The 15474-nt window shown below is 37.8% G+C and overlaps 1 protein-coding gene across 1 annotated transcript in view; it reads right to left on the bottom strand.

The window, feature by feature from the left end:
• Positions 1–15474, bottom strand: part of Fmn2 (formin 2) — a 343084-nt gene that overhangs the window by 78378 nt on the left and 249232 nt on the right. The window contains exon 15 of the mRNA XM_034520965.2: positions 175–226. Within this exon, the coding sequence (XP_034376856.1) occupies positions 175–226 (52 nt within the window). The remainder of the gene's footprint in view (positions 1–174; positions 227–15474) is intronic.

The raw sequence follows: 15474 nt of genomic DNA, 5'->3' as shown, positions 1-15474 counted from the left end.
TAGGGACTTCAGATATTCACTGTGGCCTTAAAGCACACTCTTACGTTAGATTCCAATTTTATGCTTGAAGGGTCCTTACAAACAATAACCAGTTTCTGGGATTAAAAGAAACTAAATGCTTTCATAAAGCTATTCTGAAAAGGAATATCATATTAAAGGAAAGTTATGTCTTACCATTTATGAGTTTCTGTCAGGGCAGTCTCTTGTGACTCTTGATCAATTTTAGCTGAAAATGCAAAAAAAAAAAAAAAAAAGGATGTGAAATAGGTACAGGGCTCTACCATCTCATAGAGTATACAATATAAACAACACAGAGTTGATTTAATTATAAATTCTAATGTTCTCCAAACAAATATTATGTTAACCCTGTTCATGTCAGTGATATGGTAGAAATCCTATTAAATTTAATTAAATTGACACTAATATGTGAGAACATAGGATTTTTACATAACCAACCAAAACTTTTAGGTTGGAAATAATTTCTTTACCTAAAGAAATGGAAACACTACTTACATAGTTACATTGAATGTGCAGGGACCTAAACACCAACATAGATACAAATATCATGTTGGAAATTAAAATAAATGGAGCTGATACACAGTTTAAATTCCTTGTAGCCATACTCTTGGGGACAGATCTCACATGACTGATTATGATCTGTTCTGATGAGGGGACATTATCATTCTCCCGTTTATCTGCTATAATATTTTTGTCAGTGCTACAGATCAAATCTGGGGCCTTGCCTATGCCAGGCAAGGCCTCTATCACTGAACTTCAAACCTACATTTATTTGTTCTATGTTTTTCTCTAAAAATAAAGATGCCTCATAGGAAGTCACAGATCAGTTTTAGAATGGTGGAATGAAGATTTCATATTGCTTACAAATCACACAGACACTCCAAAAGTACAATATTTGGCAGCAATTTTCACTTTCTCTCTAAGAAGTTCTATAAATATTCTACAACTCTCCTCTCTTCCTCTTCATGCATTTATATTTAGCATAAATGTTTCAGAGACACTAAACAAGACAATTGTTATTTTCAGTCTACCCTAAGGGATGGCAAAACATTAGTTATGTCCAAACTATAGGACAATACAGAAAAATATTATTACCACACCTACACAACCATCATAATGCCTCTTTCACCAAAACAGATGTGGACATGATAAAACAAAATACACAAATAGTAAATAAAGAAGTTTTCTACTTATAAACCTTCCTCGTTGGGTCACACTTAGGGCCATTTGGAGAAATCAGAAGGCAAAGTGGAGAAGGGTAATTTAATAAACTGTATAATCATAAAAAGAAATTGGCAGTGTTCACCAAATAAAACCCATGATCCTTTGGGTATTATTAAAGTGTCTCTCTCACTACTTAACACACGCTAGTGCAGCTTGACCTGGTTAATGTTTTACAGTTTTAAGTGTGCTCTGGAAGGTCTGTCCTGCATAGCCACTGTCCTGACATGTCAGGCTAACGGTCTCTTCCATGGAGGTCAGAATTTAACAGGGATTATTTGAGTTGAAATCAGGAATTTTTGTTTTCTCCTTTCCTTTCCCTGTTTTGAACTTTAGATTGTTTACATGCATTTACAGGTCAATCATTAGCCACTTGAAAGACTGGGATACATATTAGATACTGTACTCAGAAAAGGCTCTAGTACGAACATACTGCCATAGAAAACTACCTTGAGCATGCCTAAAATAAAATATGATTTGCTTCCAGAAACAATTCTGGAGTAACATAAAATGCCTTCAAGGAAAAACAACAGAGGCAGCTCAAATGAACACGACTTTGACAAAGGAGAGTTTGCTTGTTTTCTTGAAAAATACATAGAATAAAAGCATTGATGAAAATTGATGGGAATAATTTCTAAGCTAGTCTAGAAGATTCAAGTAAATGATTTATGAAACTAAAAGCACATGAAACAGATACTCTTAAAAACTTCTTTAATTCCCATCAGATTAATGTGAGTCACATGACATTTACCAATCAGATTCACTTGTCAACATATGCAAATTATTTAGCACAATGTCTATAATGACCAGTACATGTGACATTAATGTCTTCCTTAAGTTTGAGCATTGAAGATCTGAAAGATCTTTAAGTGAGCAAACCACTGTTTTATAATGTTTTGACATGATATCAAGATGCAGAAAATATATTCTTGCAGCTTTTCAAAAGCTCAGGCCCCTAAATCATGGTAAGTGGAATAAAGTGAGTCTTGCTAGTGCACAGTAATAATTCCTTTTGATGTCTACCAATCCAGCTTTTGTTTCAGTGCCTGAGAAAGTTGGCTTAAAAAAAATTAAAACCAAAACCACTTTAATTCAATGTGGCAGGAGATAGATCCATACCAAAGAAATAAAACATAAAAACAGATCTCCCTACCAAACCTAATAACCATGCTCAATAATAAAGTCAAATTAGAATAACAGGCAATGCTCGGGACTTCTCTACTATCCATTATTTTCACGTGATTTTCAAGCTACAGGGATTTGTATATTGAAACTCTAATCAGCTTTGATAAACAGTCAAATTGGAGATCAAAGGAAGTGCATTAAAGGCCAAATTTTAACTCTGAATGTAGAGTCAACAATGCTAGGAGCCAGGGCAGATTTCTTTTTGTAATGCAATCTGAAGACAAAGCAAAAAACATTCTGAGAGTGACACATGGTGGCACAGATCTGTTTTCCCAGAACATAGGAGGTAGAGTGTAGGTGGGGAATCAAACTTTGTGGCCAGTCTGACCTACACTGTGAGACCTTGTTTCACACCCTTTAGGGCCCTCTCCCAGTGCCTGCCATGCCTTTGTTCAACATAACAAAAAGCCTCAGAAGTTGAAGTGCATACTTTATCTAGCATGGGGCTTTACACAAACAGACAATCAATGATTTGCTGCCCGAGTCCCCCTTTTGGGCCACGTTTTAAAACAAATATCAAAGTATTGTGATTGTATAAAACAAAAGGTTTCTCTGTGAGGTGAACATAAGATTTTGATGCTAACTTGATGACACGGCAAGCTTGATGCCTGCTTAGGGTACTGAAGATGAACCCAGCAAACTGAAATAAAATGCCATTGTGAGTGGTAATGATCTGCTTTCATGGAGGGGCAGGGTGCAATCTTTTCATGCACGGTGATCAAAATCACAGCATAGTTGCATCTGCAGAGATTCATTAAGTCTTTGTTAAAGGTGACATAGAAATTAAGATAACTTGCTATATGCACCACAAACCTGTTTTCTGAATATTTAAATTTACCGAAGCATTTTTTTTTCTGAAATAAAAATAATGACTTGTGGCAGGCTAGTGAGGTGGCTCAGTGGCTGGGGATGCTTTACTGTACCAGCCTGGTGACATGAGTTTGATTCCCCGGGAGCCATGCAAAGATGGAAGAAAATTGTCCCTTGACTTCGACACACATAGACAGACAGGTAGACACACACACACACACACACACACACACACACACACACTTAAGTAAAATACAAACAAATTATGTGTAGGTAATTTTGAATGGTGCACATGATTCTGTGAAGTGTTATAAAAGCCCAGGTTCTTCTGGGTAGTAATTTCTGATATATATATAATTAGCTATCAACAAAAGATTATGATTAAACTATGCAATATAAAAGAATAGAGGAGAAAATATTTACATTTCAGAATTCATGTATGATTTTATCTCCTATTCTTCAGAGCAAATAGTTCATTTCTTTTTTGACATCTATGTGACAGCCCTCTGGTCACTTCTAGACTAATTAGAGACTATGTCTCTGTGGCATAGAACTTGCCTAGTCTACATAAAGTGTTGACAAGTAGCACCACAAACAAACCCACCAAACTTATGATTCTAGGACAAGTATGTAAAGAAAAACCAAAGGGACACTTAAAATGGACAAATTGGCACAAGGCTGGGTTTGGGGAGGTTTGCAAAGTGCTAAGATGTCAACAAGTTGCCTGAGTTCCCTCTGCCACAGCTTTCCTAGTGGTGTCCTTGGCCAAGTTCGACTGAAGTGTCTCTGCATAACGATTAGTGAACACCATTGCTCATAACCCCCTCCCCAAAGCTCAAGTCTCCAGGAGAAGCCATTTGTACAATTACGACCAGGAAAACTACCCAAACTCTATCCAGTGTTTAGGTCTTGCATACCATTAAGTTAGACAAACCTGGTTTAAATTCTAGTTTAGGACTAGATTGAGGTAGACTTTAATAACTGGCCCTCACTTTTATGGCACAATCTTTCTGCATGAGACTGGAGTGAATTTTCTTTTTCACCGAGTTGGTTCATAGAGAAAGAAATTCAGCACTGACCTGTAAGCAAAAACCAGCTGACTGAGTTTAAGGAAAATGGCAAAGAAGAATGTGGTTTGAATAGACAATCTCTAGAGGACATTAGCAACTATCATTCTAATAGACTTAATACTATAAGAAGAAATGGACACTAGGGAAGTTGGTCAGTCATGTGCTGATCTGCAGAGGTGAGCAGGACCATAAATATTAATAAACCTAACAGAATGCCTGTATAAATATTAATAAACCTAACAATGCCTATTAGGCGTTAGTCTCTAATTTTCATGGTAGAGATCTGCAATTTGGACAAGAGAAGTCGCTGGGACTGCAACAAACGAACAAACAAACAAACATGAAGGCACCAGTAAACTTCTTAGGATGCAGCCTTCATTGTTTACTTAGTTTTATTTGTATCCATTCATTTCAGTAGTAAGATACAAGACTGTCCTCTTAGTCTGTTTCTTCCAAAGGCTTGATGGCTCTGTGTCACTGAGTGGCTAAAGCCCTGCTGATGGTATCTTTTCAGGCAGCCCTGATGCGTCGTACCCAGGAGAATCTCTGCCCAACAAATTATTCCTAGGGGTTGCTGCCCTACTAAGTTAGTCTTCTGACCCTGTGATTTGTGTCTCTGGTCTCTGTCTGGCTCCAGACTTTTGGCAATGTGAAGTATTTCTGCTGACCTTGTTCCAAGTGACTGAGTAAGCAGAGGCACGGAACGGACGCCCTTCCTGATCTCCAGCTTTCATGAGGGAATACCACATATTCTCAGGTAATTGGAGACAGAGTTGCCTCTGAGTAATATCAGATGGAAGGCAACTCAGGGCCCTTTCATCTACTTGCCTAGGCTCTAAATCTTTGTGCTATTTTTCCTTTTATTTAAAGTGTTAACTAGTTTTTGTTTATAATTAGCTATGAATGTGCATTTGGATCGCTTTTAAGTGCAGCCAGTATGGCTTATTCCTTTAGACAGATGCACAGCCTGTCCTCTGAGTCATTTGAGGTTGTCACTTAACTGTAAATATATTGCTTTGGTTTTATGTCTTCTAAGACACTCCTCCTTTTGACAATGTACTAAAAGGCAAGTAAATTTGGGAAGGTTAGACATGTCAGACTGAATGACTCTGAGAGTATCTTTCCTTCGACAGAGAAAGGGAGAACAAATCTCCCTGCACTCCATTCCCTTCTCCATGATGCTAATGCTCTTTGGATAATAAAACATACACTAGGATGTGTATGTTTTATATACACATAGACTAGGATGAAGAAAGCCTGTATCTGGGAAATATCACATTAAAATTGGCCTTTGCAGTAATTCATGGGTACTTTTTAGTACCGAGGGCATGTAAAAATATGTATCATTGGTCCCTATATAGAGAGCCGTCTATAAACATAACATATTAATGCTTGTCCTTTAAAAAAAAAACCCCAAGAAACATATAATTAAAAAACAATGCATACATCAAAAATTTGATACACTTGGCTTGTAGCAAAACTCAAAGTACAGCAAAGTCATGCACGTTATTACCCAGCCTGATGCACTCATCTGAATGCCCCTTTGTAAAATTCCTCTCCAAATCTTAATTTGAAAACACAAAGTGCAAAAGACCTAAGAAAATATTTGGTGCACACACATGCTGAACCCTTTGCAAATATTGCTGCAAGAAAGAGTTGTCTATTGCCAACTGGAACAATTGTCAGTACTATTTTTAAACAAACTATACCTGGGACCTACATGTTACTACATCTATCCACTTTGGAAATTTCTGGCCAAAGTCTACTAATGTCATATAAAAATGAAGGCACACCCAGGGCTACTCATCTTCTCCATTTGCTGAGAAATAATCCTGCTACCGAAGCAGTCTAGAATATGCACTGATACCAGGCTGACTTTAAAATAGTACCTCCATCAACAGAACTCAAATCAATATAAATCTCGTGCTGAAACTCTGAACATACGTATCTCAAGGCTGAGCTTCCAGTATTAAAAGCAATATCCACTAAGTCTGACTGGTGAATCTGAAACATCAAAATATAAAGCAGCTGGAAATAAAAATCTGAAAATCATAAAAGCTTCGTCAGTGGGTTCCTTCTTTTCCTAATATTACTTAACAAAACAATGTTTGAAGGCGAGGGTATTTCAGCCCTAGAAATCAAAGCCACTTAAGTAAACACTCCAATATTGTAACAAATATTTGAGCATCTATTGTGTTTTGTGGATTGTTTGTTGGGGCTCCTGTAGTGATATATTTGCAAAGTCTTTGGCATGAAGAAAATCAATGGGAGAGACATTATGGTCACATAATTGAATGACAACAGTAGATATGCTGGAGTATTACAGTTCACATGCATATTGCCAGGCCACAATAATAAACCACAATGAGAAAGGCACTTTATTTCAGTTTGCAGTCTGCAAATTAATAGTGAAAAGTGTCACACAAGAAATAAGAAGTAAATATTACATGAAAGACACAGGATAAACCATGCCGATGGATGCTGAAGCTGTAACACTGTCACTCATGAGCACAGCAGAATGAGACTCTTGTTTGCCCACTGAGAAAAACACAAATGATCAGGAACAAAGGCAATTGGGTTTTGAGTTCAATGAGGATGTCCTAGGCAGAATAAGACAGGGACTGGCAGTATACAGAAAAGGGTTAAAAACACAAGGCTCTCAAGCAAACATCAAGGTGTCAAGAAGGAATGTATAAAGAGAAAAGGTGGGAAGGATAATAGGCAATAGATGTCAAAAGGCCTTGAGTAGGTGCAGACAGCTCCCTATGGTGTAATAGTATATAGGCAGGTGTGTGTGTGTGCGGGGGGGGGGGGGGGAGGGGGCCTTGGGCTGTGAGAAGCAGCTAGGTGTGTGGTCGAACATGAGCTTGAACCCCGGAACCTTACTGGATGGACGGCAGGTGTTCAGCTCTGCTCCCAGGCCCTGGTTCTTTTTCATTTAGCTTCAGCCCTCCAACAACCACTCCCACAGAGAGGTCTATGGCCAACAGTCATGAGGAACAGGCCTCAGGTCCTAGAGAGATTTACAAACTAATGAGGTACCTGAAGGCCAGAGGGTGGAACCAATTAAACATTTTCCCCAGCCTCTCCCTCCTCTCTCCCTCCCTATTTAACTCAGGTCTGCCCTGGGTTTGGGGGGGTGGGGGGGATGCATCCAGATCCATCCACTATCCGTCATGACATTAAAGCCTGTAAAAACCCATGAACTTTCTCATGTCATTGGGGTTGCAGCATGAGGAACCGTGGAGCCACAGCAGCTGTGCCTAACTTACCCCTGGAGGAACCCAGAGCTTTTCCAGCCACCCATCCCACAGCTAGAGGAACCATCAGCATTCCCAGCAGCCCTACCTACAGTTGGCACCTCAGAGTTCCCAGGCAGGTTCCGGGGGTGGGGGGGGAGCAGATCTCTCCCTAATTGTTACAGCTCTTGTGACAGAAACTCTCTGACACCAGGATGATTCTTGAGCAGACACACACACACACACACCCCAAACAAAACACCACAAACAAACTAAAACAGAGTGAAGGAAACATACTGGTGCCCAGTCTAAAGTAGGAAGATGCACTTTTAAAGAAGTCATGCACTACTGGACTGTCCTGGGCCCAAGCTTTGCCTACCTCTAACAAACTGGGAAAGCAGATAAAATTCAGGAGACAACAGTTTTCATCCACTAGTGCATGGGTGGCACAGTGGGATGATCTCTTCTTAGGGAGGTCTTCTCCAAAGCCTCTACATTTCTTTCTGAAAGTCAATTTGCAGACTGTGTGCCTTGGAAGTGGCAGCTTACAGAAGCAAGTAATCTTGGGGGAGTTGAGCAGATACAGATGGGACTCTAGGGAGGTAAAAGTGGCTGCAAGTCAGCGGGCAGAGGTCCAGAAAGGAAATAAACCTTTCATAAAAGCAGAGAAAGAAATTGTCCCCAAGGTCTCTCTGAGTTTTCCTGAGTATTAAGTGGGATGTGTCTACAGGGGGACTACTAGAAATTTAAGGAAGATGTACAAAAAAAAAAAAAAAAAATCTTACCCCACCCTGCAAGGTCCTTCAAGGTCAAAGTGAAAATATAAAGTCTGAAAAGCCCTGCAGAGGACAGGTATAGAGTAGTCATAGGAGCCTCAGGAAGGTGATACTCACATCAGTAGATTCATAGTGATGTTTACTTTCCATTTGTCTAAGTAGGTCTTGAAGAGATGCATTAAATAAAAGGCATCAGACTGAATCATGCAGCATATTTAATCAATATACCCAAACAAAGACAAATATTTTCCAGTAGAATTTGCATAGGGCAAAGAAATGAATTATACTTTACACTGTCTAGCAAGAATATAGCCCTGCAAATACCACCACCAACCTTCACTGCATTTTGGGTATCTGAATGTTCTGTTAAGCCATCAGATGTGTGGTGCTATGTTACAGCAGCAATAGAAAACTAATGGTGGTTTCTCCTCAGAAACTGTAAGGAGAGGAAAATCAGTTATAACACTGTGTATAGAAACACACACACACACACACACACACACACACACACACAGTATCTATGACTTAGTGTCTCTTAAAGGCTTAAAGGCTTGGTTCCCAAACTGCCATGCTGCTGACAGATGGCAGAACTTTTAGGGGGTGGCCTATTGATAGGAGATGGGGGTCATTAGACTTTGCCCTTGAAGGAGTAATCAGACATCGGGGCAAAAATTGTTCTTCTTCCTCTGCCCACCATGTCCTTTGCCCACCCTCCTCCTTCTTTGTTTTTTCTCTTTGCCTCTCAATTACAGGAGGCATGCTAGCTTTTTCTGCCAAACACTCCCAAAGAAACAGGGCCAACATGACCTTGGAATGAAACCTCACAAGCCATTAATCAAAATAAAGCATTCCTCTGTTCCAATGGGTCACTTCAGGTCTTTTGTCACATTAAGAAAGGGCTGCCTAGCACAACTGTTCAAAAACAGAATTCACACAAGTCTTTACAAGCATTATAATGTGACGATAATTTTGCACCTGGAAATGCATGGTATGGAAAGTGTTAAAGAAAAGGAAACCTTACATCTATATAAACAAAGAAAAAGATCTGAACATGAATACTTTCTCTAAATACCTGACTAAAAATTAGGAGTAAGATATATTTTGTTATATGTGTACAACTAAAGTACATGGCACTAGCAATAATTACAGGAGAAATAGAAGATTGTCTTTGTCAGGTTTTGTACCAATGAAGAAATGGTGTGACTACATTTGAAGATAATAATGAATTAAATAGATCAGAACATGAGAACAATCCTGAAAATATAATTGAAAGATGTATAATGAATTAGCTAATATAGAAATATGAAATACTAAAAATAACCTATAAAAGAAAGGCAGAAAACATCATATAAGATAAATGTATATAGATATAAAGATGATAAATTAAACCCAATCATATTTTTCTTTAATTAATGTCTAAATATTACAACTGAAAAGGCAGTGGTGGGGTGTGGAGACGGAACTGTTAGACTGAAAACTTTCAGCTCGGTGCTCTCTAGTGGAAATCTATTTAAAATACAGACATGTACTTAGATTCGATTGACAGTCAAAGAATAAAAAAGGCATGGTACAAACACTAATCACAATAAACCCAACATGGCTCAATTAAAATTAAAAGAATTAGATTTGAGAAAGAGTAATTTTGCTATGGAAAACAAAAGCAAACACTTCCTTGAAGAAGTTATTCAACAGGAAGGCAAATTAATTCTAATTATGCATGCATTCAGCATCAGAGATTCAAAATATACAAAGCAAAATCTGTTATTTCCAAGAGAAAAAAATGAAAGAAAACTGAAGGGAAAGACGGGTATGAGTGATGGTAAGTAGTGATTCCAGCTCTTTTCTCGCAGGAACCTATAGTCTAATGACACAATACAACAGTAATAAAAGAAGGAATGTAAAATATCGGGGACATACTGTTGGTGGATAGGGTCTCTGCACACAGCCTTGTAAGGTTACTTTCCTGGGAAAAGAATGAACTGAACTGCAGGGAATAGAGGATTAAGGGCACATCACCAGTTGAGAAGCTTTCACCATGATGCAGAAGAGATGAGTGGGAAAAGAAGAAAAACAGAAAACAATTAAGGTGGGAGAGATGGCTCAGCAGATAAGAGTGGTTATTGCTCTTACAGAAGACCTTAGTTCAGTTTATAGCACCCATATGGTGGCTCACACTTGACTGCCTATAATTATAGTTTTGCGGGATCCAATACTCTTTTCTAACATTTCAGGCTTCTGTTGCATGTGTGTGGTATACATACATGGCCATAAAATACACAAATATAAAAAGTCAACAGTAAAAATTTAAAAGTGTCTTGTTTTCTGCTATAAGAGCAAAGAGGCAATTTGTTTAGAAATTCATGGCAGACCCAGCCTCGAGTAAACGTAATCATAAAAACGTTCTATTTATACATTAATTATATCACATGGAAGATGCATGGGTGACATTCTCAACATAGATTTTGGATACATTAAAATAAACATTCACACAGGTCAATAATTATGACTAACATTTCACAGATGACTACAGGTTAGAGGAAGGTCATCTATGCTTGGACAATAACATAATGCCAGTAGCTTGTAACAAGGAAAAGAACCCATGCTCCATGACTGGTATATAAAAGCAAGAGATTACTTTGGGCTGAGAAAGTTGGTGCCTTAAGGCTAGAGTGGAGTAGACTCAGGGGTAAGTAAAACTAGAGAAGAGAACAGGGTGAGGCAGTGTATGGGAAAGTTAGCATCATGAATGAGGCTCCATGGTTCCAGCAGTTCAACATTTAAACATGCACTATACACAACTAAGTATACATCCTGAGAAATGGATATAGTTACATGGTAGGAAAATGGCTGGCATATGGTAGGAAAAGCACAGAAATTAGCAAATAAGTTTATGAGCCCCTTTACAATGAAATAAAGCCAGCTGGAAGTACACCCTGATACAAATTATTTTAAATATGTTACAATATTACAGAAGAAACAAAGTAGAACTTTATTTCCAACAATAATATGAACTTGCTAGATACAAGATATGCAGGGTTACACACACACACACACACACACACACACGCACACACGCACACATGCATGAACACACAAGATAGAAAAAAATAAGATAAAAATTAGTGCATGGCTGAATCTGATAGAAAACAAGGAAAATTCTCTGAGGCCATTAAAGCAAAGAGAAACAGGATTCCAAAGAGGTGTAGGGCAATGTTTCCCAGGGCAACACTGATTCTTACAACTTTTCTTTACACGAACAATCAGGAAAGATAAAAAAGATGAACAGGAATGAACCCTCCAAAGTATGCAAGAAACTGCAAAGGACCACCCCATGAGTTAGACATTGAGCATATGTGTTTTCTCCACAGCAGCTCTGAAGGGAAGGGGAATCCTGTGGCCCAACATAGAGGTGAACCCTCACCGTGCACTGGGCTACAGCATACAAAGTGCTGTACTAATGTGCAAGGAAAGAACCTATTTAAAAATAATTCTTGGTCGGTAGAATCTTCTAATGATTATCCAAAACAAACATAAAGAAAAATAGAAAACATGAAAAGTGCCTCAGAGAAAATTCAGAGCAAAAACAAAGCAACAAAAACCGAACCCAAATTGTTGACAATTTACCAGGGAAGAGAGGAGTTGGGGCGTCCAGATTTACTGAAAGGAATTATTGACCTTGGACCCAAAGTTTCATGATTAGTCCATCTATACCTCAAAAAGCAACTGTGATATCCAGAAAGTTCTACATGGAAAAGGACAGCTTACAGTCCCAAGTTTACTACAGAGTGGCCTTTAAAGGACAGACATCTGACAGGAGAAAAATAACCCAAGAAAGGTGTCAGCTGAAGAAATGGTGAGCAAAGGAGACAGGACTGTTAAACTGAAACCAAAAACTGAATACTTCAAACAATGATAATTCTCTATTTTAGGAATCACGACAAGGCATACAATAAGGAGAAAACCCTGCAAAAGAATGGCATATAATTAGGTCAGATTAACGTTAAGAGTCTGCAGATTTTTATTGCTTAAAGGGAAGCAAAAAATAGCAACATCAGACTTTGTTAAAGAATTGTGTTAACAGAAAGAAAAATATTGTATGATGTCACAAACATGTGGAATCTAAAAATAGCAAAGCCAATTCCCTCAAGCCCTCAAATACACTGAACCAGAAGACTAGGAAGGGCAAATGGTCTAGGGAGATGGAAGGCGAATGGCACAAAGTTCCAAACTTACGAAGGACGATTAAGCTTAGATAACTCACATACCCTATGCAGAGTATAAGCAATATCACATGATACATAGGAAACCTGCTAAAAGAGTGAAGTTTAGATTTGGAAGCCATACATACACAAAAAGGTAACTATAAAATGGATGTGCTAATCTGTTTGACTATAGTAATTGTTTGATTATGAATAAATTCAAACACCATAATATATGCCACATAACAAAAGAAGTGTAAACACCAACGTTATACATTATGAGGTATAGAAACAAGGGAGCAGGGGGATGAATTAGTTCCAAAGTGATTGCTCCACAAGTGTGAGAAACTGAGGGGAGATCCTCAGAACTCATGCAAAGGATGAGTGAAGTGCTGTGTATACCTCAGCATATGGGTGTTGGTGGAGAGAGGCAGATTTAGCATAAATGCCTCAGTTTTAGTTTTGTAACAAAAAATAAGCAAAAGAGGTATTAATGAAGACGCATGGCATTGGCCTCTGTCCTTAAATATACCTGTATTTTCATACAAGCATGCACTTGAACACACAGGCACACATGCACACACGTACTCATGCAAATAAAGAAATAGAATATAATCTTTGAAACAACAGAATGGAACAATTAAATAAGAACAAAATCTTTACTCAGATTAAAGAGTTTAGAAATAACTCTATCAAGAAATTGCCAAAATAATGCTATCCTTTTAATCATGGCCCTTTGTAAATGATATTTCTTCTATTTATGTCTATATTAGACTGCACATAACAGTCACTATGATATTGTTGGGATAAAGAAAAGGAAGAGAATGAAAGAAGATGGTACTAAATAAACTGTCATTATTTTCAGCAACATTGATAAAGAAAACCTTTCAAAAAATCCAAAATGGATGCATTACTAAGAAAGTTCACTAAGTGTATAGTCTATAATAAATAATGGTAGCAGAATACTTATTTGAATACATTGTACCTTCAAGTATAGTAAACATAATTAATAAGATACAGACTCAAATAATGTCCCTAGGACTACGTCTCCCAAAGAGTAAAGACCTTAACAAAATGGTAAGAGCTTTTAGACAGACATGAAAAGAGTCCTAAACACATACGCTCTTCAATGTAGTCACAGGAGGAAACCAATACCATAGGGATGCTGGTTCTCCCCAGAATGATCTACATAAATATATATGTAACTGTGTCCAGATCCTAATAGGGAAATTGACATCATGTTTCTCAAATCCTATAAGAAGCTAAATTACTAAAATGGATATGCAAGCTCAGCCTTTCCTCACTTCACAGTAAATATGGTAGCAACAAGCTTTGCCTTGATAAAAAAAAAAAAAAAGATGGAAATAAACTTAATACTCTAGAGAAAGGTGTGACGTGACAAAGATGAAACTACATTATTATCAGAGAAAAGATGGCATGCATATCACATGGAACAAAACAACTAACATCATAGGACACAGACCACAGATGAAAATAAATTTAGATGAATTGACAGATTTAGCATGAAAGCAAAACTATCAAAATAAAAGCCTGTATATTCACAAATAAGGCTCTCTCTGTCTTTCTTTCTGTCCCTATGTCTTTGTTTCTCTGTCTCTCTGTGTCTCTCTTTGTCTCTCTCTGTCTCTGTCTGTCTCTCTTTAGTGTGTGTGTGTGTGTGTGTGTGTGTGTGTGTGTGTGTGTGTGTGTGTGTGTGCATGTCTTCCATGCATTTCTGTATAGGTACATTTGCCTGCATGAAAACCACAGGTTGACCTCTGGTGACTTCCTCAATAACTTCACCTTAGTTTTTGAGATCAGGTCTCTCACTGAATGTAGAATTTGAAGCCTGGCTAGGCTGACTGAACAGTGTGCTCCAGGGATCTTCCAGTCTCTACCACCTCTCTGTATTAGGATTACATGCTCATACCCTGATTTTTGTAGATCCTGGAGAACTCTAGGTCTGCTGGCCCAGCAAGTTCTTTATATACTGAGCCATTTTCCAGGCACCTAACAGGAACATTTTTTTTTAAGGCAAAAATTACATTATCAAGGAAAAGGTTAGTAAAGGTCACAACAGAGAATCCAACAATTTCAATTATCAATAATCATCAGAAATGAATGTGAAAGGACAAACATTATTGTAGAAGTATTTGCAAGAACATGACTGACCAGGTTTTTATATCCTAATTACACAAATATTTTCCAATAGCACAGTAGTAAAGTGACATGCATGTCAATAGAAAATCAGCTAAAGATTTAGAAAGGTATAACTATTGGCAAAAATTTGAAACAGTAGGTACATTTTAGGTATAAGTGTGAATAAAGGACAAGAATAGATTTGCATTCCATGATATAATTAATATTTTCACTGGGGTGGATGGGGTAAGGGGATAAAATTTGAAATGTAAATATAGTATCCGATAAAAAAAGAAGGAAAAAAAAAGAAAAGTTGTTAGAACCAACATCTTTAATAAAATGTCAGCCCTCAAAAAAATTATCTTGATACTAAAATTTGTTTTGAGAATTGTACATTGCAGAATACACAGCCTTGGTGTATCTACTCATCAAGCAAGCTATGCAGACCTGCTCAAACATCTGATGTCCTGGAATTCCATCTGGAAGCAGTGAAGACACAGCTTCAGAGGCTTATCAATTTACTCTTCCTCCTGCCCCTTTTCTAATATGTCAAAGCCCATAATCAGCTTGAAGAAGTTAATGAAGAGTCAGTGCCCCTATGCCTTGGACTTGGGGACTAAGGTGGTTAATATTGGGCTGTCTTTCTAAGGAAAAGTAGTGGTTCTGTTGGAACAGGGAGGATTAGCTAGGATTTATTTCACAGCCATAACCTAGTGGTAGAAATCTGTATAATTGTTAGCAAGATGAAGTTATAATTTCTTAAACGGTACAAAATTTACTTTGATTTCAAATTTAAGGGTTTCATTGGTACAAGCTT

The sequence above is a fragment of the Arvicanthis niloticus genome, chromosome 16 (assembly GCF_011762505.2).
Source record: "Arvicanthis niloticus isolate mArvNil1 chromosome 16, mArvNil1.pat.X, whole genome shotgun sequence".
Classification (NCBI taxonomy): domain Eukaryota; kingdom Metazoa; phylum Chordata; class Mammalia; order Rodentia; family Muridae; genus Arvicanthis; species Arvicanthis niloticus.
This window is presented reverse-complemented; position numbering and strand designations above follow the sequence as displayed.